At 35.3% G+C, this 22,915-nt stretch overlaps 1 protein-coding gene across 1 annotated transcript; it reads right to left on the reverse strand.

The window, feature by feature from the left end:
* Positions 1-299: 299 nt before the first annotated feature.
* Positions 300-18,003, reverse strand: LOC104071410 (G-protein coupled receptor 64-like; the record flags this gene model as incomplete). Its single annotated transcript, XM_009584763.1, is given in 22 exon segments — positions 300-397; positions 754-1,058; positions 1,359-1,458; positions 2,291-2,559; positions 3,345-3,469; positions 4,026-4,129; positions 4,228-4,273; positions 5,409-5,531; positions 5,757-5,906; positions 7,051-7,207; positions 7,544-7,742; positions 8,547-9,283; positions 9,870-9,930; positions 10,597-10,679; positions 12,098-12,132; positions 12,264-12,303; positions 13,345-13,418; positions 15,045-15,112; positions 16,342-16,389; positions 16,846-16,887; positions 17,827-17,859; positions 17,967-18,003. Coding segments are annotated over 21 exon segments (2,895 nt in total), but the record flags the coding sequence as incomplete, so codon positions are not given.
* Between the last annotated feature and the right edge of the window lie 4,912 nt (positions 18,004-22,915).

Genomic DNA, 22,915 nt, shown 5'->3' on the forward strand with positions numbered 1-22,915 from the left:
TTCTATGATTCTATGATTCTATGAACATTGAAATGCAATTTTCATTGCTTTAGAATCTCTGGGAAATCATCCAGAGTCATCTGGGTATCATCTAAAGCGCCATTTAAGCAGAAGTTTGGATCCAAACTTCAGTTGGGCAATTCACGTATACTTAGATGACTGTAGGCACCTACAGTACCTCATATTTAAATGAAATCTTTTGCAGCCTCTGAAAGTCTGCTTTTGGATATGTCCGGTAGCATCCTGGCCTTTGCAAAGCTGCATGCCTTTGTATCTACTTCCTATATGTTCTCAAGTACTAAAGGCCATGCATAAGAGTTAGATTGCTAACTTTCAGATGTTGCAGCCTTGCCTGTCTCAATGGCCCTTTCTTGAATGTCACACGTCACCCCAAAGCCTTAGGGGTAAGTGGAGAAATGACATACTTTTCACTACCTTAATTGCATTATTATGTGAACACTTACAGTAACTGAGTATTTACAATTGATCTGTTGACTAGAGAAATACAGTCACTTCCAGTGGTGTCTGGTTTGCATACATTTTTAAAATGATAGTATTTATAGATATAAATATACTATACATATAAATACTAGCTAGCTTTCCTGTACCTTACTATAACTGTAACTTAAGATTACAGTAAAGCAGTATCATCTGTAATTTAATTAACATGTTAAATCACGTATCAAAATTACACCTTTATTGCTGAATCAAGAAAATGCCATTTCCAAATGTTTTGTTCATTATATTGTATGCCATGGGCTGTCACATGAAGGATAAACTTACCTTGCAAAGTGTTGAAAATGGTAAAGAGGTAAGTAAATACCTCATTTACTGTGAAGAAAGCAAATCCCCAAGTAATTCCCAACAAGAATGTGAGGCCAGCAACACTCCTAAGGTCTTGAATACTGGTTTTCCTTTGAGCACCAAGTTGTTTTTTCTTTTTAATACGACAGAGCTGGATCAGCACAACAATGAACATGCTGATATTGATCAGGAATATCAGGCAAAAGTATCCCACAGCGGTAATATAGAAGACAATTCTATTTTTAATCCAGCAGCTAGAACACAAGAACAGTCTGTCAACCATTATCAGAAACAGAAATTAAGTAAAATAAACATGAGATAAAGGTGTAATTTGTTGCACATTTTTGCCTCTTTAGTAAAAAGCATTTGTTTGGCCAAAGGGTAAGAGCTTTCATATAGGCAATAACCACAAAACACATGACATACTGTAGAGCTACACCATTTCAAAGCTCTCCCATTGCTTCTTTCCCTTCCCCACTTTTACTCTAAAGAAAACCAACTTCGTAGGACCTCCCTCCCACCCACCCCCAAAAAAGCGCCTCCCTTTAACTCACAATTCATCAGGTCTGTTTATTGAAACCTTTCCAGTGGTTATAAGTCCATAATTATCTGGTGATACTGCCAACACAATAGACACAACTACTGCTGGTAATCCTAAAAGATTATGAGCAAACACATAAGTGAAAATCATGACAAAGACAGTATTATGATGACTTGAAATTATTATATTTTTCTGTGAAAACTACAACCTATTTCTGAAATTTGTCTGTTGAATTCTGTTGACTACTAGCTGTCTGAAAGAATCTAAAAACTGGAGCATTCAAACTGCTCAGGAGCATAACTTGCAAAGAAACAAGTTCTTCTCCACAGCTAGCTCCAAACTCTTCTAAATAAGGCAACAAATAAGATAACTCATCAAACTGATTTAAAACATCAAATACAGGATACCCGATTTTCTTTCTTACATCTGTTTTAAGAAAATAATTCTATTGATTTTAGAGCCTTCACTCATGTTTACTGAAGTGGCCAGTGAGGATAATCAGGTCCAGAATCTTTTCATCCTTTAACCAATTAGATCTATTTTGCTGCTTTTTGTTAGCAACAGTGCTATCCCAGAAATAGAATATATATACTTATTAGCATTTATTTTTAAAACAGAACCGACACTATCCATCTGGTAAATGGAAATGGAAGTATGCACATTCAAAATTGGTTCTATTGTACTTGCACAAGGAAAATTCATTATCAATTTGCATTGCAGCAGCCTCAGTTCTGCAGTTAGGGGGGAGTTCCCTACCTTAGAAAGGTGGAATATATAGGATCAGGTGTACTGATAATGAATACCCGGTCACCGCAAGGTCATAACATTTAATGACTGCTGCATTTTCATTTCTGAACTGTGTCACATTCACTGAAATACTTGATAAGAGGATTTATCTATTTAGCATCCAAAAGGAAAAAAAAAACCACAGTAAAAAATACATACCCCAACCAACAATGCAAAATTTAAGAATGTATTTCCGTACATAGGTATTAAAGACTTTCACAAGGGCCAGATACATGTGGAAAGCTTCTAGGCCCATCCAAGTGAAGGAAACCAAGAGGAAATAGTGAAGAAATACTGCAACTGCAATGCATAGGCCTCGTGTATCATACAGTGCGATCCATGAGTCAAGGAGGAAAACTAAGTTGAGTAGAAGTAATGCAGCACACAGCTGAATAAGGATTTTGGAGGGGTAGTCTCTCCGGATTTTCCTAAAAAAGCAAATTAGTGAGATGACATTGGTTGTCCAAGGATCCCTAGCTTAATTCCTCTCTTGTAGTCCTTAGTGCACAAATGCCAATTAAAAAAAAAATTATATATTTTCATTCATATATGCTTCATATATTGCATATATACATGGAGAGAGTAATTTACAAGATTTCCAAATTAACGGTCTGTATGAATAAAATTTGTTATAACAAGATTACATTCTCCTTGTTACAGTACTTCCAAAAACCAAAACGTGACTGTTCTTTATTGCTAAGCTAGATTAGGCTTTTGACTGGACTTCTAAAACCTTGATAGAGACAAGTTAAGTCCTTGATGACAGGATAATGAGAGAACAAACGTGTGCCGAATAACTTCGAGGAGAATTTCCAAAATATAGCATGGAGGATTCAATAGTTAAGGCTTAAACATAAGAAAATGTTCTGACAAACAACAAAGAATATAAATGTGTTTAAAAATGCTATCATTCTGCACTGCTGTATATATGTTGTATCTTAAACACATTCCTTCACACTTCTATTATGATAATCCATTATAAAATATTTAAGACTGCTACTTCTTCACTTCTTACTGCACAGAGCCTCATGATTAATTCACCTGTCCACAAGATTAACATTCCTGAAGACTGAATCAACACCCTCCTGGTAAACTGGACAAATTTGTGCATTAACAGAGACAGAATCCATAACTATTGGAAATGACTTTGCAGTGAAGACTACAAGCAGTCATAATTGAAGGCTAATGGGAGCTTAGTTGAACAGGTACTTACTCAAAGGCTATGTAGGTCACAAGAGTAATAGAAAGAAAAATTGCAGAGAGGCCACAGCCTATATAAGATATAAAAGTCAGTACCAATTCTTGTGTGGGATTCAAAGGAGTATTTCCATACAAGTTCTGAAACAGAAGGAGAAGTTAATTTCAGAGAACATGTTTATTAAATGGAAAAAGATCAAAAAAACCCAAAATGTACCTTTCCCTCTGCAATTAAAAAAAATTCTTTTCATGATGGATCTTATAAAAGGTTAACTGAAAAACAGAAAAGTCAATCTAGTCCTGCAAGGAGCAGGGAGCTGGACTCGATGATCCTTATGGGTCCCTTCCAACTTGACATATTCTATGATTCTATGATTTGATTAAAAACCTGTTTTAAATTTGATTTATCCTAATTTTTATTTCCTACAATATAAAAAACTGCCTAAATGTAAAAGCTGCATTTTAATAAGCACTTAAGGAATTTTTTACTTCAGTGGAACTCATGGGCCCCCATTCAACAAGCAGCTTAAGCACATGACTAATTTTATGGCTGTATGTACTAACACTGAAGTGAATAGAACATGAGCAATATTTCACAGGTGGTATGTGCTTACTGAATCCTCATTTGCTTAAGATAACACATGCTTAAATGTTTTCTTGAATTAGGGTAAGATTGCATAATTTTTTAAATAATTACCATCAAAACTGCAAAGCTTGTGAGGTGGTTGCATGAACAGACTGTTTCATTTACTCTACTTTCTTTAACTGTGCAACCTTCATATGACCAGCCTCCATGTCCACCTGTTAAAGAAAACAGCTTTGTTATTAATAAAAGCCTTTATTTATATTAACATGAGTTAACATAGCTAAACCAGCATGATATCTTGGGCGATACTTACCGTTTTTATTAAAGTCCCAAAAAACACACCTAACTGTTGAATTATCCTGTTTGGGAGGTAAAAAAAAAAAATTACTGAACTATGAGTTTATGATCAAGTAATTTATGAATTTTCTACAAAATACAGGCAAGAATAAATACTGTACACAGCAAATACACCAGTTTTACATGAACACAAAATGAATCTAGGTGCATAGAATGGATTAATATTGCAATACGCATGTGAAAATATGCTGAACAAATTTGAAGTCACCATATAGGAGCTAGCTCTCATGCTTATGCTAAGATTCTGTTCCTGGTAGAACATTATGAATGCTGTTTCATTGTCTTCCCATACTATACAAATTCTTGAGATTTCTCATCCTTCCTCATTTTGTAAGTATCAAGAAAATGACCACACAGAAAAGGAAAAACTCTTTCATTTGCAAACATTTGATCACTTTATATTACTATGATGTTAAAGCTTTATAGATTTCACACACACGAAAATGCTAAAAATAGTAGCAGTAATACAACTATACTGCTATGAATACTAATACTTCTACAGTTACATCTCAAAACTCAGTATTATATCAATACAAGTAAAGACTACACTAAGCCAGCTCTAGAAAAAAGCTTCAGGTACATTAGCGGAATCCCTACATTCTTCAGGTTACAATATTTTAGTATTTTTAACTCTTTTAAGGAATGGGATAGAAGATTTTAATCCCTGATGCTCATTTAGGAAAGAGATGCTGTATATGAGCCCTAATACTTCCAGATGACACAATCCTGTGTTCCAGTTTAAGGAACTTCCCCCTAAGAAAAAAGACATATTGCTTTCTGGGCATGTAGCACCTACAAATGTCATGATTGCAGCATCTCCATAGCAATCCCCACTGTCAGGCTTTCATCTAAGAGTTTTTATTCCTTGAAGAATAAAACAGAAGGGTCAGTAGGAAAGATAAAAACTGGATGGATAAGTGATAGAGCAGAATTACCTGAAGCCATTTGAGAACAAAAATTTATACCAGTGATAAATAAGCAAACATGAGTGATTTTTAAAGTCCAGATGGCGATGAAGTGTCCACACTAGTAAAGCAGAACCAACCAATCTGTATTCTTAGTACAGTATTTCTTCTACATTTCTTTCAATGGAGGCAACAAAATCATACTTCAAGTCTGCCAAAATGTAAATCATACCTGATTAGGTTTGATATTCTGTAAAGTGACGGTAACATTTGCTTTTAAGTTGCTAATTGTGAGGTTAGCAACACTTGATGATATAACATTGCTGATTAAAGATGCATTCTTCAAGGACAGATCCTGGAATGACCAAAAATAATCAGATTTTAAAATCTTAAAGAAAACAATAGTAGAGTACAGCACCCACAAGCTCAGTTATTATGCAGAGTGAACACTGGACAAAAACATTTACTTTTTAAATCAGGACGTTTTGAAATGTGTTTTGTGGGAAAAAAGTCCATTTATATTTTATTTTGCTCTAGGCTTGAGTTTAAAACCCTTACGAACAGAGGGTCAAAAAGATACCTGGAACACAGTGGTCTTTTTAAAGAAGTTGAATATAATTCTAGAAGCCAAGTCCAGCTCTTCAGGGGGTAAATTTGTCAGCAACGATGAAGGAAGCGTAATTGATCCGAGGTTATTTAAATCATGAATTGCATTAATGCCTAGAGAGATCTGAAAAATAAATGCAAGGATTATGCTTCATTTCAGTCACTAAAGAAAAATTAAATTATGACTTATTTTCAGTTTAGGACTTCGAAACACATATCTGTGTAATCACTGTCAGGAGCTCACTGCTGCTCTCTCATTCCTCTCCTGCTCCAATGAATAAATAGCATCTGCAGGCCTGAAAAGGTTAGACAGCCACCAAAGAAATTCCGAATCAATTCCACAAAAGCTTTCCTGTTGCTTTGATTTGAACTAGATGATACTTGTTGAAAATTCTCTGCATTTTATTGCCAGTGCCATGAGATTTCCAGAAAATCATTACTTAGCAAATATCTGTTTTTCAGCACTACCACCTCCTAGTCACCTCACATTCATGCACCACATATTGCTAAGAAAATAGAAAAGAACTCAAATGTTAACATTTCATATAATTTTCAGTATCACAGAACAGTTCCAGTACTACTTATGGCTCACGCTAGATCAAGCTATTTCCTTCTCTGAGAGGACATAATGTGCCAAAATTTGTACAGAACTTTCCATCTCTCCTTGCTTAAGCCGCCAAGGCTGGTATTGTCCAAATTATTATTTCCTCAACCAGGAGGGAGGTTTTGAGTGAGACAAAGTGAATCCAAACTTTCTAAGCACTTCTTTCGTGGTAGACCAACTAGTCATGAGTGACAAATGTATGAATGTCATTATCCAAGCAACATAATAGTTCTTTCCTGGAAGCCTCTGCAATTAATATCCTTCTAATAGATGAAGCCATCTGGCAACACTCCTTGACAAATTTCACCACTGTCAGGGTTGGTGATTAACTGACTCATGATTCAGGGTTTTTGAGGCAAAGTTATTCCGCCAAGCACTGTGTCCGTTCCGGTGTTCTGGCTGTACCACCTCTAACAGCTTATTAGTCAAATGCCAGTTTCTGCTAAGTCTGTTGCTTATTTACACCATAATAGAAAATGAAAGGAAAAACTATGGAGGGCTTCAAAAACAAAGTATTTTTTCTCTGAAACTAACATGAACAAAAGATCCTGAAATTGTGACATAAACACAGAACAAACTCATGTTACATATAAATATAACACTATAAATACTTAAAAATAAACGTTTGAGAATTTGTAAGTATTTAGAATTATCAGTGTTTAACCTGGAGATCAGCTGAGTCCTGGACAGCAAAAGACATTTGGTTGGAGCGGATGCTATTGGTTTTAACAACTGCCAGAGCCAAGGAAGGGGAGGCAAAATCAGCAGACGTTGCTGAAAAGTTCAGTTTTAAGCCAATATAATCCACCAGTTTTATAATTCTGTTAAGAAAAAGAGATATTTAGTATTACCAAGCACATACACCCAAAATTCTCAGGCAAATTGTGGTTATGGAGCTGCAATCCAAGTATAGTGTAAAATACAGCTGACCCTGCTTACTTACTGTGGCATCAACACAAAAAACCACACTGTTTTCCATGGCATATTGTAGTAGAGTTGGTAACACTAGAATGATACTCCTTCCGTTTTGTATAAGTACATTAAAGAACAAGAAATATTCTTTTGGATTATGATTATGAAAAAATGAAACTTGCTGAAGCCAGTTTATCAAGACAGTCAATACAACACACCTTTAATCTATTGCCAGAACGACCTACCTGTTAGAAATCCGGGATGGTAATGGCTGAGAAGCAGTCAGGACTTTGCTAACCTCACTAACCATCCTTTCTACATCTTGTGGCTCTACTTTTCCAGCTGCTAAATCATTTTCTATTTTGGACACGATTTGCTCAGCTGTGGTGATGTTAATGGTGGTATATACAGAAGTTGTGTATGTCGTAGGTGATAGTATCTTTCCTGTGACAAAAGAAAAGTTGTGCATTTATTTAAACATTGTGTTCAACAGATGAAGTAAGCTTTGAGAAGCAGAAAAATTAAGCGGTTCTCTTGACCAACAAACCTTACCACAAGTTGTAAGGTCTCTCAACATGTTATGTGAGACAGAATCCCTTTTTCTCCCTATCAGCTACTTTGCGGAGAGCAATACTTTAAGTCTTAGGAAAACATAAAGCAAGGTTTCAAATGGCCAGCATTAATTCCACTTTTTATTGATTATGAAGTTCCTCACATCAGGCCATTAGTAATGTTAAATAATCTATTATATTGGATTTTTAGCCACTGGATGCTTTAAAGTAGAGTAAAATAAAGGTAAGATCAGCAATTTGAAAAGAATCTTGTGAAGATGTGTACAATCTTCATAGGAAAATACATAGCCACTAAGAATATTCCTAATCAATAACAATATTTTAAGGAAGATCCAGCATTGATTTGCAATATTTTAAATACTAGCTTAGTAAAAAAAATAGCAACCTGGCTCTGTGACTTAATTTTTTCTGCCAAAGGTACTGTTGGGAACTTAGCACAATACCTATCTATCACAGTTACCAACCAGTTTGTAGGGTGAGGTATCACTCATCATGGCCAAAGGCATCAGAATGTATTTTAAAATAAGTATACAGCTCATGAGAGTTGTCTCAGGCTTTTCATAGTAATTGGAAGGTCACAGCTCAGATATATAATCTTGTTTAATAAAGTTTAAAAGCAAATTAAATATATGGCATTCAAATTTTTTAAAAAAATCATTTTACTTGTCATATTTACCTGTGCTCCCATTAGGCAGTCTACCATGGCCTTCAGCAGTAGAATGAGGATGAGAAGCTGAGACAGAATGGTTGACAGGACTAACAGTAGGGGTCAAAGTTATTGTGAAAGGAGTAAGGGGAAGAATAGGTGCTGTAGTAACATTTTTGTTACCAGAAATAGGTTGCGTCGAATCCGTAGCAGGATGAATTTGTGCAACAGATTTAGTGGTAGTCTCAAAGGGGGGAATTGCTATTGGAGGTTTGGGGGGGAGCTCCGAAGAGGAAACTACAGAATGTTTAGTGAAACTTATAGAAGGAGAAATTATTGTAATAGGCTTGCTAACATATGCAGCATCAGATTTATTTGAGAAAGCAGCATTAGTGACAGATTTTGTTGCAGGTGTGGAAGCAGTGACAGATTTATTAGAAGCTATGGAAGGAAAAGTTGGCACGGTAGGTTGAGCAAGAGACTCAGAAGAGGAAAGTGTAGTGGTAATACTGGTGGAAGACACAGAAGTTTCAGTAATAGATGTGGTAGAAGTTTCAGAGAGAGGATTTGTAGTGGGAGATTTGGAGAGAGTTCCAGAAAAAGAAATGTCTGTGAATGGTGGGATCAGTGGTCTAATTGTGGAGCTTTGTTTGGTAGAAAGTATAGTGGGGGAAATAAAAGTATTAGATTTGGGGGAAGTCTTTTTAGGGAGAGAAGGAGAATGAGGGAAAGGAACCCATATAGAATGAGGTGGCACTTGTATAGTACTGTAAAAAAAAAAAAAAAGCACAGAAATGCATGTTAAATTTAACATTGTTTCTATTTTAAAGAAAACAAGTTATAGTAGACGAATATATATGAATAATATACATATTACTAATAATAATATACATACTACTACTAATAATGTATATTTTAAAATCAATCAGATTGGATGTTTCATGCTTTAGTAACAAATACGAATTCCATAACATTTTGAAGGTTCTTACATTCTGTTTTGCTGTAGGTATTAACCAGCAAGTCTATAAATACTACTACTGCCTTTGCTGCCTATTCTGGAGGTGACCTGACGCTAAACACAAAAGCTATCTGCATCAGGTAGGAAAAAAAAAAAGGAAAAAAAATAAAGGAAAAAAAAAAAAGAAAAAAAAGGAAAAAAAAAAAAGAAAGGCAAGAGAAGAGAAGGGAGGAGGGGAAGAGGGAGTAATAAGGAGGGAGCTATATAGGAAAATGCCTGTCAGGTTGTTCTTGTGGAGTCCTTCCTAGCTATTACACTGCAACATGGAAGTTGACTCTATTAATGCATTAGGAAATTTAGGAAATAAGCAAGTCAAATTTTGTATTTATACTTACTACATTTGTAATTCTTCAGCAGTCAAGGAACAATACTTCAGTGATGAACAGCAGCACCGTTCTGAGATGACAAAGCAGCATTAACCTGATTTATCTTGAAGCATAAAAATTGCTAATACTGTTAAGTAGGATATCCAAATAAGTGTTTTATGTTTTTCGAACAATAGTGCATATTGCATAATTGATTTTGAGTTTTTTTCTGAAATGACATTTGCGAAACAGATTTTGACCAGTCAGAATACTGCAATACCCCCAGTTTTTTGCTCAATGCCTGACAAGTACAGATTTCTCTTTTTGTTATTGTAAACAAACCAAAATGCAAAGCTACATCTTTTGAAACAAAGGGACAAATGGTATGAGCACCACTCCCTACTGTTACAATATCACTAAGAAAGCTTGGCTATTTTATAAACTTTTCAATTCAGACCACCATTCCAGTAACACATGCATGTTCTCAAGTAATTTTACACCTAATCCTTTCAAAGCCTGCATTATTAATGTAATTTTATAGCAAAGTTTTTTTAAACATATTTCTGTCTTCCCCATCCCCACCCAAAAATCAAAAGGCTGCATTTTTGATGTATTTATATTGTTCAACAAAAATTTTTTTTTATCTAAAGGTAAATAACAATCTTTTCTTTTTAGCTACCTGGAGGTCACCTGTAAAGATACGAAATTTAATCTGAAAGGGTAACTGTGATGAGACTGTGTTTAAAGCATAACTTACCAAGTTGGCTTATTTCTGCTTTGCCTTTTAAGCTGCTTATATTCTCTCTCTCAGCCAGCTTCATTATGAAATTGCAGTGTATACTATAATAAGAAGAAAAAGCTTTAGACTCAAGAAACAGATCTGCCTCGTCTTTACAACGCATGAAACTAACATCAAATGCTAAGTGAAAGCACATTAGCACAAATGTCAAGTGTGAAAGCACATTTTTCCTAGGCTTTTTAAGATTTTGGGATATTTTTAATGCACATAAAACACTGTGCCAGGCTAAAAAGAAGAGTAATACATCAGTTTGTGGCAGCTTATTTTCTCTTTTCTCTACACTGTTGATTCTTAAATGGGGTCCTCCCTAATTAATGTTAGCCATTAAAGAGTTGATACTTTTGTGAAGATAATAACGTAATCTCCACTGTTACTGCAAAGAAACTCCAGAGAGGAACTAGCAAGTGTCCTAGGTGGCTATGTCAGTGTATATGAAATCTCCACCACCTGGGGAAAGCCAGTGTTCTGTCTCTTGACTTTAGGGAGAACTGAAATGACCCACTTAAGCATGTAACTACACATTCACAATTATGGTTCAATGATGTGAAACCCTGCCTAAACTAGCAAACCTACAGTAAGAATTCTTCACGTTCAGCAAACTCAAACACACAGGTGAATGAAAAGGCAACACATAAAAGATTAAAAGCTTCTTTCCAACTAACAAGAATGAAAAGAGTACCCTAACTGCTGCCAGTATATGGCATGAAGGTGTGATCTGACTTTCTACTACTAGTTGAGTGTTTTGGACTTTTCTTTCATCCTAAACCAGGAAGATAAACCCCAAATTCAAGTATTTGGGTAAATGAAGTTCCACATTTTGTTTTAGAATATAGAGTTTCCAAGCTGATCAATTTAAAGGACCAGCAATTTAGTGGTGAGTAGCAATTAAATTGACAGACATTATCTACATTTCAGAGTTTCCAGGATCACCTCTGTGGAGCAGCCTTGCCATTCTGATAACCCATGGCTTCCAAACTCTGAACTGGCTACCTTTTCAGGCTTCCCCTATCCTGAGGATGGCTGGTTTCCCAAGCCAAAGAACAGCAACTTGGGATGTCTGAAGCAATTCCCTCATACAGATTGCATTGTATTCACAAGCTCTGGAAGTTTGGTGGTCCCAAATCCCATAGCCTTAGTGGTTAAGTTGCTATGTGACTCAGGTAATACAAAGATGCAGAAGAAATATGGCAGGCAAGCCTGGGCTTCACCAGAAGACTAATGAAAAGCAATACAGTTTGATTAAAAAAAAATTCTAAAAAAAAAAAATCACTAATGCTAGGAAAATAATGGGATCAGAATTTCTTTGTCAGTCTACATATATTTCTCCAGGTTGTTTCTCAAACTTAACTTCCTAGAAAGTTTGTTTTTTCTTCTGTTACATAGCCATTCATGTTTGATGTATCACAAGACAATATACGAGCTTTTAAATATATGAGCATTCAAAAAATTAACAACAAACCTCTGGTTTTCTGCACTGCATTCCATAACAGAAGACTGTAATGACAAGTGAAAACAGAAAAAAATTGTTTTGTCAGGAGAAAACACGATCGATACTTAGATAATTACATTATCAGAAATAAGTTGAAAAAAGTTTTCCAACAAGTAACAACAATTAGTAATCTTACCTCACTTACTGCTTGCAAGGTTTTGTTGAACTCTGAAATTCTTTAAAATAAAAAGTTACCATTATGGAGGATTTTTACTTATGTTTCTAAAGACAATTACAAGAATATAATGAAAAGAACAAGCAATTACTGAGAAAAAAATATTTTTTTCCAGTCGATCAGTGATTTTTTAAATACATGCCAGTTCTAATATTGTAAAACCACTTTTCGAAGGATTAAACATATTAAAAGTTGCCTTCTTCAGTCACTCCACAAACTAAGTTTAAACCTCTGTCATCACATATTTTAACATCAATCCACTTCTTTAAAAGTTATTTAAAAGAGCAAAAGATAAATCTTAATGTTTCCTTTTGTCAAGCAATCATTTGGAACACAATTCTAAATTTATAATCAAAGCCACAGAAATAAAATGAGTAACAAATATGGATTTCTTCTACAAACAAGACCTGTTGGCCAATTACATCTTTTTGATTTTCAGGGTAAACCTGATAAAGACTGTGAAAGAAGAAACTACACCAACATAAAAATATAGATATGACTCCAAGAATACATATTAAAAACCATGCAGCTAAGAAAGTTCTCTTAGTAATTTCCTAAGAGACAGACCAAATCCCTGAAATGATAAAAACCATTTGTTCATGAAGAGCAGCAGTCAGTCTGGCATTCTCAACAATCCACAGCTCATGTCCTCAGGTCTTATTTTAATTCTTATTCTTATTCTTATTCTTACTCTTATTCTTATTCTTTATTACTACCATTATTACTATTATTAACATCATCAGCATATAAACAACAAGGCCTTTGGGCCTTGTTGAGCCCCAAGAAAACTAAAGGACCTAAAAGGAAATCAGCAAGTGTACCATTTCTTAAAACAAACTCCAGTGGTACCTAAAACAAAACTAAGGCTATTCTAACCAGTATGGACTTTATGTTAAAGAACAATAACTTACAATTCCTGAAATTTTTAATTTATAAAGTGCAGGAATAATACAAAGTGAAGAGTCTGCTGACCATGTGGAAGGTCTCACTTCATCTTTTTCAAATATAACAAAAATTTCATTCCTTACTCAAAATTACTTACCTCAGTTCTTGTGGGGTAGGTGCTGGAATGGCAATTAATTTTGTAACTTGATTATTGATGGTTATGTTATTAATCTGTTAGAAACAAAGATTAAACAGCTAAGTAAAGCCAGTAATTTTTAGCCTTAAAAAAAACTTATGTTCATTTCACACATTTTAACAGCCTGAAATTCCAAAGGTAACACGCACATTTTCTCATGAATACACTTCAACAAATATTTACCGTGACATTGTTGTCACAACTTATGGAAGCAATTGGCTCAATGAATAACAGGATCTAATCTGTGAAAGGTATGGGCAAGAGGATAGTGACCTCACCATATCTCATGTTGGCAAAAGAGGAATTTGGCTAGTTTGCAACAAAGACAGCTTAGACCAGACACTGAACAAATTTTCTAACTCTAAGTGCAGCAATAGGAGAAGCTCCATAATAGACATAAGTAACAGGCAACATAGAATCCTGGGAGTCAGAAGTCAAAAACTGAGGTGAAAGACATGGTAGGAATGATCTAAATATATATGACCTAGCCTTAGGGCAGGGATACACTAAGGTTTATCTAAAGGCCCTTTATAGATCTGCATTCTTATGTTCTTCTGGTTGCCACCATTACCAGTTATTTTTACATTTCATGCAAGCAGCAAGCACCATGACGAAAACAGCATCTAACATATATGGTATTGACATTACCTAAGAAATATTCTGCTAAAAAGTAGAAGAGTTTCAAGAGACAGAAAACTCATTTTTCTAATAGCTGTAGGCATAATGTTAATACACTAGGACGATTTCAGTAGGCATTATCACCACTGAAACACAACACAATGCAGAGGTGGATTTTGCCAGGGTCCTACCCCTGCCCAAACTTAATGCTCCATGTGCACCTATGCAGTAGCTCTCTGCGGTGATTTTGCTGACTGCTCTCATGCTTGCAGAGATTAGCATGTGAAATCTCTGACTGAGTGCAGACAGGGATGTGTAGGAGAAAAAAAATACAAGGTCCTTTACAAGCTAATGTCTTTTTTTTCTCCTTTCAGTTTTCCACCTATAACAACTAAACATTCTGATCCTCATAGTATCATCTCGATACTGAATAATCTAAATAGTCCTTGCTTTGCACAATATCGTTCTCTTAAACCTCTGTTGTGTTGTGTAAGTGGACACACTCGTGTCACATAGGCCTACTGCAAAATTAATAACTGATTAACCATATGCCAAAAAGCATACAACAATACCGTATTTATGAGAGTCTCAACATGACTTATTCCCAGGATGCAATCCAACTTAATTTATGCCCACACTGTTGCCATTTAATGATGCTTGCCTTCTAAAGTAAAGTGCCTAAATTAATCTCCAAAGGAAGATCCTGTATGCCTAACTGTAGATTCTTAATTAGGCCCTTCCTCTCTCCAGACTTCCCAGGGCTTCTGCCTCCTTTCGGTGGCTATATAGAGAATACAGGCCTTCACTGTAGCAAGTTTACTTAGCTGGAATTCTAAAATTTAGCTGCAAAGCAGCTGTTTAAGAGAAAGAGAGTAGATCCATCCACTGCAAATATTAACTTGTACTGCAAACTGTATTTGAAATAAAATAAAACTATAAAAAAGATAATAAGAATCATGTTAGGGTATCAGTATTTTAAGTGTAGACAAAGAAACTCATTTCAACCTTCTTTACAATAAAGTTTTACAAGAGAGAACACTTACTATTTCTACATTTAGTGACGTGTTACTTTCTTCACTTGCCTGAAGTGTTACCTTGCCCACATAGAACACTAAAACCAAAAGGTAAAAAAGTTAAGAAAATCAACGCTAAACCACATGATGTAAAATTATTTGAGAATTTAAAAATTCACTGCCTTGTGTTACTATAGAAGGGAAATAATAACATTACACTAGCTTTTCTGATCATTCACTATTTTTGCAATTGTTCTTCCACCTCTTCACTTACTATTTCCACAAATGAACTAATCCAATAGTTTCATTATTTTCTGTATATTTATTTTTGCTGGCTGTCTCTAAATTCCTTCTAGTTCTTTTTTTTTTTTTTAAAAAACAGAAAAACTGCACTGGACAGTACTATTAATACAACTCCAACTCCCGCAATGAGAATAAAATGTGTGGGTGAAGGCAAAGTGATACTCTGAAAATTATTCCCTTGGGGATTAAAGAATTCAGAGTATCATTCAACAGTCCTTGAGAGCTGGTAGGCCCATTTTGGAGACAAAAAGGAACTTCCACACACTTCTCTTCCTGCAGCCACACATTCAGTGCAGGATATAGGTAAAGACCTGTACAGGAATGCATACATAACATCACCCAAATCATCTAACAATTTACTGTGTCAACCAGTAGGGAAAATTTATAGAGGCAGGGGCAGATACTTATTCTGCCTCTTTCTAATCTATAAAGTACTCAGCATATGGCTACTTGGCAGAAGTGACTTCATTTTCTTAACTATTTATCACAGAAGCTGTTTATCGAAGTGTTTTGGAAGGCAGCAACATGTATCAAGAAAATCTTCTTTTCCTACGTTTTGGTTAACACACTTAAAGGGAACATCACTGCCCTTTCCATTTTCCTTTGTTTGTCTGTTCTGTCACATTGCACTTTTAAAATACCTGCAGGTTTTACAATAATTCTCCTAAACACTATTTCAACTTCTATTCCTGATACAGAGTTAGGCTTAATATGGCAGACATTAGCATCTACCATAGCATTCTAGTTTCCTGTTTTCTCAGGTTTGTAATTCTTATCTGAACTGTGTATCCTTTGATAAGAAACCAAAGATCAAAAATACAATAGACTAAACATTACTTTCAAATAAACAACCCCACATTTTATATTAATTTTTTAGAAGATATCCAAAATCTCTCTAAATTAACAAGAAAATTTATTACAGAGCTAGCTTTTACATAGCAACTAAAAGTTGCCTCATTACTCAGAATAGAAAGTAGTTGGACACGTTTGTTATAAGAAAAAGAGGAAAAAGAAAACCACTAACCTGAAAAATTACAGACAGGTGTTATGTTGCATAAAATGGTTTCTCCTGCTATAGTTTTTTTGGGGAAAAAATAATCTAGTGAGTAAAAAAATTGAACTTAAACCCAGTACTGACAAACATAGATATTTACAATCATTTCAATGTTTTAAATGTAAAGGTCTTTACCTTTCAGAAATATTTCACATACTGTCTAGGCTTCACTTCTCTAGAGCACCTACCATGACATTTCCAAGACTTAGTATTCAGAGTGAAATATGCTAGTTTTGATTAATTAATTTTGAATAATTTTCTGTAACAGTTTCCACAGAAGACCTACATGCAAGTGGTCTCTATTTTTTTTTTTAAATCCAAATAAACCAGAAATCAGCAGGCTGCTAATATGACACACCATAATATCAAGAAAAAAGATCCTATTAGAAATATTTGGGAGCAGACTTCCTGACTCACACACACTTAAATTTTGAGGAGCATAAAAGAAGAGCAGTGGTGATATATGAATCCTACCTGGTGTTATGGTGGAGTAATAATCAGTGATGTTAAGAGCTTCTGTTAAAAAAAAAAAAGTTTTAAAATTAAGTTTTCCCATTTTAACTTAAAAATCCTTTGAAATACATATCACAAAAATAAGTTTCCTAATTTCTGCTTTAGACTCTGTCTTCCCAGAAGAAGTGTAAACACATGACCATTTATAATGGAATTAAGTTACTTTCAGCATGGGAAATGAAAAAGCAGCATTTGGAGTGAGATCCATCCAATCAAATGTTTGTGTCCCCATATAAGCCAGTTACTCCAGGCTCCCTATCATTCAGTGGAGAAAGTGGTGCTTTTAAAGTGTGATTCCCATTTAACCTATTCTACATGGGCACTTCAGCATAAGATGAATCATATTCTAAAAATGTGTCTTTCTCTCCATCAACTATGAAGAATAGCAGGATGTCTATAGCTCATATACAGACATGTAGGAATCTGTAATGATACAGGATGAACCTACTCCTTGTTTACAAATGCAAACATCAGGAAAAAAAGGGGTAGCAAGTTCTTCTGGTTGAGTCTTTACTCATCCTATTTGACAACTCATTACAAGAATATATATCATGTAAGTGTCTTTAAGGAATAGGGTGTACATTTTAGTTCTCTAAAATACTTTCAATAGTATCAGAAAATATAGAAAACACTCTATCTATATATATACCAAAAAACTACATACTTGCTAAAAATAAATATGCCCAATTTGGGCTTTGGTAAACAATGTAATATTCTGAATAAAAAAGAAAGGTTAACAGCTCAGTGTCAGTTAAATGCACTTCAAAACCCTACCCATGCAGTCTTAAAATACAGATTGGAGATAAATACAAATTTTAAGATCATGTAAGAAAAGAATTTGGATTAAACAAATCCCAGTTATTAAAAAAAAAAGCAAGCAAACTTTCATGAATGCAACAAACGTCTCCCTTCAGACCTTACTCTCTTCATGCTAATTCTCACCTGCAGTTTGTGTAGTCTCCTCTGAAGTCATATCTGAAGAAGAAAAATTAATAACAGTAAAAACAATTAAAATAAAATAAAAATCTTAAAAATCTAAATCTAAGTAAATCTAAATAAGAGAAACGTTAATAAAACCTTGCCTGAAGGATTAATAGGATAGGTGATAAAAGTAACAATAGAGGATTCTGGAAAAAAAAAAAAAAGAGAAAAGAAGTAAAAACTGTATTAATATTATATTTTATTTCTATGAATTTTGGAGAAAAAAGATCAAGCATGCAAAACTTGGAACAGGAACTGAATATTATTTATCTAAGTTCCATTTTAAGAGCAACTGCAGTGCTTGTTAAGAATGTTCACATTATTTCAATATAAATATTTGAAATAATATTCATTATTTTAAAAATTTGAGTATCTGAATACAAACAGTTGGTAATTGAGTTCCTTCAGATAAGTTCCTTTTACTGGTTTCATTCTTTTAGAAGATGCAGATGCATTTGGCATATCCGATAGCAACAACCACTTAGCCCCAAGGACCTTTTCCTGCACGAACTCACAACGCTCATGAGCAGAGATGACACACTCGGTTTGGCAAACTCTCCAAAAAAGCTATTTTTGCCAGTAACCATATATAAATAAAACCATTTATAAATAAAAAAAAGAGTGAGGATGCAATTTTTTTTCAGCTACATCAAAAGGGAAAAAAAAAGAAAATTACATTAAAACAATAGAAGAAAATTTAAAGATTGCTCAGGAAGGATGTGCTTAGTAAGCACATTTTAGGTGTCAGTGCAGGAATACAAAGTGGTTAAAGGACCACTTTATATCACTCCAATATGACAACTTAGTGACTTTTTTAAAATGGACCAGAGCAGCTTCATAACGGAACATTATGCTTTCCAAACTTCTTTCCTAAAAGCATCACTGTCATGATGCTTTTAGTAAATGCACCATATGCAAAAATATCTCAAGTATAATATCTCAAGAAAAGTTGGTGGCTCTGCATAAAAATGCTTTTAGTAAAAATAAAGATATAAGCATAAAGATGCTTTTAGTAAATGCACCATATGCAAAAATATCTCAAGTATAATATCTCAAGAAAAGTTGGTGGCTCTGCATAAAGATGCTTTTAGTAAAAATAAAGATATAAGCATAAAGATGCTTTTAGTAAATGCACCATATGCAAAATATCTCAAGTATAATAAAGAAAAGTTGGTGGCTCTGCATAAAGATAGTTGCATATCAAGAAAAAAAAGCAATCTACTTCATTACATGGAAAGAGAAAGGGAGCTTTTCTTTCTGATGTATTTACTTCAACTAGACTAGCCATTTTGAGCCTTTTCAAAAAGCGCCCTCTTAATTCCATACTCAGAGTAAAAGCTAAGCATATTTGGTTCTTAAGTAACAATCCTGAAGACAACTGATTTTCTAAGGCAACTACAAGCAGCCAAAATATGAGGAATCAGAGTGAAAACTAAGTGCTGACTTAATCTGTATTATTTGGCTTGATATAAACTACAACAAATATTGAATTGGCTGCAAAAACGAATCATTCCCAGAGAAAGATTGTATCTGTAGAACAACAACAGCATGTGTGCTTGTGTCTGTTATTATTTCTTTTCTCCAGAGCACAATATGTCAATATACATTAAGTAAGAAAGCAACTGGCTTTCACGCAGCTATTTCTATGTGTCTACATTCTTCATTTTTTAAAAATGCTTTCATAGATGATATTCATCACCTCTGGTCCCAGAAGCTATTAGTGTCTCGTGCGTGTGCGCGTGTGCATGTGCATGTGTGTAGAATACCACATTGCATCAAATGACATATGCACATCTGCTAGGGTAAAGGAGCTCTCTCACTACAGTGTTCCTCCTCTGCCATCTCTGCAAACTGTTTAGGTTACTGGACAAAAGGCTCCTGATCAAGCAACTTGCACCTACTTCATCCCCAAGCATCACTGCCACAAACCATGACTGATCCTATAAGGTAAGCTATCTCATTACAAAGTAGAATGAAGAAATTAATTTTCTCTTCAAAAAATAAACAATGAAAACATTAAATGTTGGAACTCATTTACATAACAGCTTTTCTGCATTATCTCAGATAAAAGCAGATTTATCTAACAGGAAATAACAAACATTGTAGTAATCAGTAAAGTCCTGATTTTCTTACCAGAAATGGTTGTTGCAGCTGATTCTCCTGAATTTGCAGCTTTTGTTTCAGACAGAAAAAAAAAAAGAGGGAAAAAAAGGACAATAATGAAGTTTCAGATACATACATAACCATTCTCAGCAGCCTTTCCGTGTATTATCAAAAGTTTACTGCATTCACCAGAAGAGGGCAACACCTGCTTATCAGAAGAACACCTCCAGGTTGTCAAAAAAGGCAGATGTGACAATCTCTGATTAAAAAAATTACAATTCTTGTGAATTCAAATAGAATTCAACTGAAGACGATTTCTTTTCAACAAATACTTGCTTGCATTGTATAACTTTAAGAAAACAAAAATCATTGACCCAAGATACGTGCCACACTAGCCTGAAAGCTGCATGCCTACCCTGAGTGTCTTGCTAATTCTAGGAATGGGAATCAAGCGTACATAACAAGATGGCTGTAGTTGGGTATGAAAAACCTTTCTCAGACTTTGAATAGTAACACTGAGACTTGCCGTTTAAAATTCATCCCATACATATCTGTTCTCTTTTCCACCCTGCAAAAAGCAGCATTACAAAAAGCTAATTCATTTCAAGTTTGTATCTCTGATCTTGATAGGAGTCAGCCAACTATTTATATAGCAAACACTAGCCACCAAATCTTTGATGTTGTTACAGTCAGTATTTTGATCAAAAAAGAAATTAGGAAATTTGATATCTGGTTCACATAGCAACTTCAAAGTCAGCCCTTTCATTCACCGAGTGGTTTTTGACAGTGCCATGGACAAGTCAAGTCACAGTTATCACAGAAATATAATCTAAAGAACAGCTGGCTGCAAGTATGAAACACTTTAAAAAAATATACTTAAGGTATTTCAGCATCTTCTCTCAAAACTCAAAAGTCATCCTATAATGTTACTTACAATACACTAATTATACTGTAAAGCCTTTCCTACTGTTGCAGGAGAGTTAAGTCAGAGATACCAAAAGTCTCTGTGGAAACCCAGGTTTTTTGGTTAAACATAGTAAACAAGGAGTTTCTGAAATGCTAATCACTCATATGATTCCTTGCTCAGACTATTTTGCCTGCCTTACTGAAAACGAGTAATAGCTTCTTTCCACAGGATAAACGTAAATATAATTTCATTATGAAATTCAATTACGAAAGGAGAATCGGAGTCATCTCAGTGACTGTATTTTCATTTTCTCTGGACAATTACTGATGCTATTTGCACCATGAAATATGCTAATAAGCCACAAGGATTATATGGATAATTAATTTGCAAGTATTTACATATTCTTAACTATCTCCACGAATTAAAAAATAACAGCGGCAGCAATCTTCATAGCACTTTCTAAAATACAACAATGGGGAAAAAATTACACAGAACCCCCATATACCTGTTATCTGTTTTCTGCCGGGCAACGTAGCAGCAGTTTCAACTACAAAGGAAGAAGATTTTTTAGGAGCAGAAGTTTTTATATATATTTGTACACACACATATATACACACACTTTTTTAAACACAACCATTTTAGATGTGCTACTCACCTCAATTCAAGCTGGTTTGCAAAACTACTTTGCTTCCATTGAGAAATGTGTGTCGAGTCTTTTTGAAAGCTGGAAGTTGAACTCTTTTGAGTTCAGTTTTTTACTCAGTTTATCTTTTATACTTATGGAAGACACAGATCAGACTGTGAGCTTCCCCACTGCCTGTCCATTGCCAATGTCTTCAGAAATCCTCTCAGCACATTTGCTTGAGTGAAGATAAAATAAACTAAATAGCAGCAAACAAAAATGTAACAGGTACAACTGTGCTTTCACACAGCTATTTTTGCAAAAATGTGGAAAAGAAATGCTGATGAATTATTCAAGAAGAGAAATTTTATTAGTACAAAGAGAAACAGAGAAATTAAAAAAAAAAGCAGGGGGCAGGAGAGTTGAGTAAGACAAGGATGCTTTGTTCCATACATATTTACAAATTACATGAGATGTACTTTGAGAATACATCTGCATCATGAGCATCATGTAGATGCTCACATGCCCAAGAGCTGCACCACCAAGGAACATCTAAACAATGAGCAGTTAGATCAGGCTGCCAGAAATGAAGCAGCTCAGGTGCACCTGGACTGGGAATGAAAAGGTGAGCTATTTCTACCTCAATGGGCCCATGAAACATGTCCCTAGAGACACCTAGGGAGAGATGCAACATACAGATGGGCTCTTGATCAAGGTGTGGAATTGAAGCTATTGCACAGGCTACCCATGAATGTGAAACATGCGCCATAATCAAGTGAGCCAAGTGACTAAAGTCTCCCTGGAATAGAAGATGGTGGCTGGGCTATCAATATGAGGAAGCCTAGCAGATAGATTACATCAGACCACCGCTGCAAACCTGCCACCAAGGCAAGTGCTCTGTGCTTTCCGTGGTGGAGGCGACTAGCAGGTGGCTAGAAATGTACCCTGTAGCCTATGCCACCACCCAAAACATCATCCTGGGCCTTGAAAAACAAGTGGCAACACAGCACGACATACAGTTAAGGCATTGTCACCTACTTCAGCACCCTTGACAGCTGAAACCCTGGCTGTTGGGGCAAGGAGGAAAAGCTATTCTCCTCAAGACACTGAACCTAGTGGGACACTCTAGCCACAGCCAAGATGCAGGCCCACAGGGTTGCGGAGGAAGAGATTCTCTTTGAATTGCTGGAGCTGGTGGGACAGTTTCTCCACAGCTAGTGCCTTGATATCCGGCCAGTCCATCATCATCAAGGTGTTGGCATATTGCACTGGTGCATACTGTACTAACCTCTGCCACATGGCCCATGTGCAATGGACGTCATCCACATCTTTGGAGACCTGGTTGTTGTCTAGGTTGCTGTAGACCACCTCCACCACTGCTAATTCCGTCAGGTACTGGACACCTTCCTTCTTCCATC

Source organism: Fulmarus glacialis, unplaced genomic scaffold, assembly GCF_000690835.1.
Source record: "Fulmarus glacialis isolate BGI_N327 unplaced genomic scaffold, ASM69083v1 scaffold36989, whole genome shotgun sequence".
Classification (NCBI taxonomy): Eukaryota; Metazoa; Chordata; class Aves; order Procellariiformes; family Procellariidae; genus Fulmarus; species Fulmarus glacialis.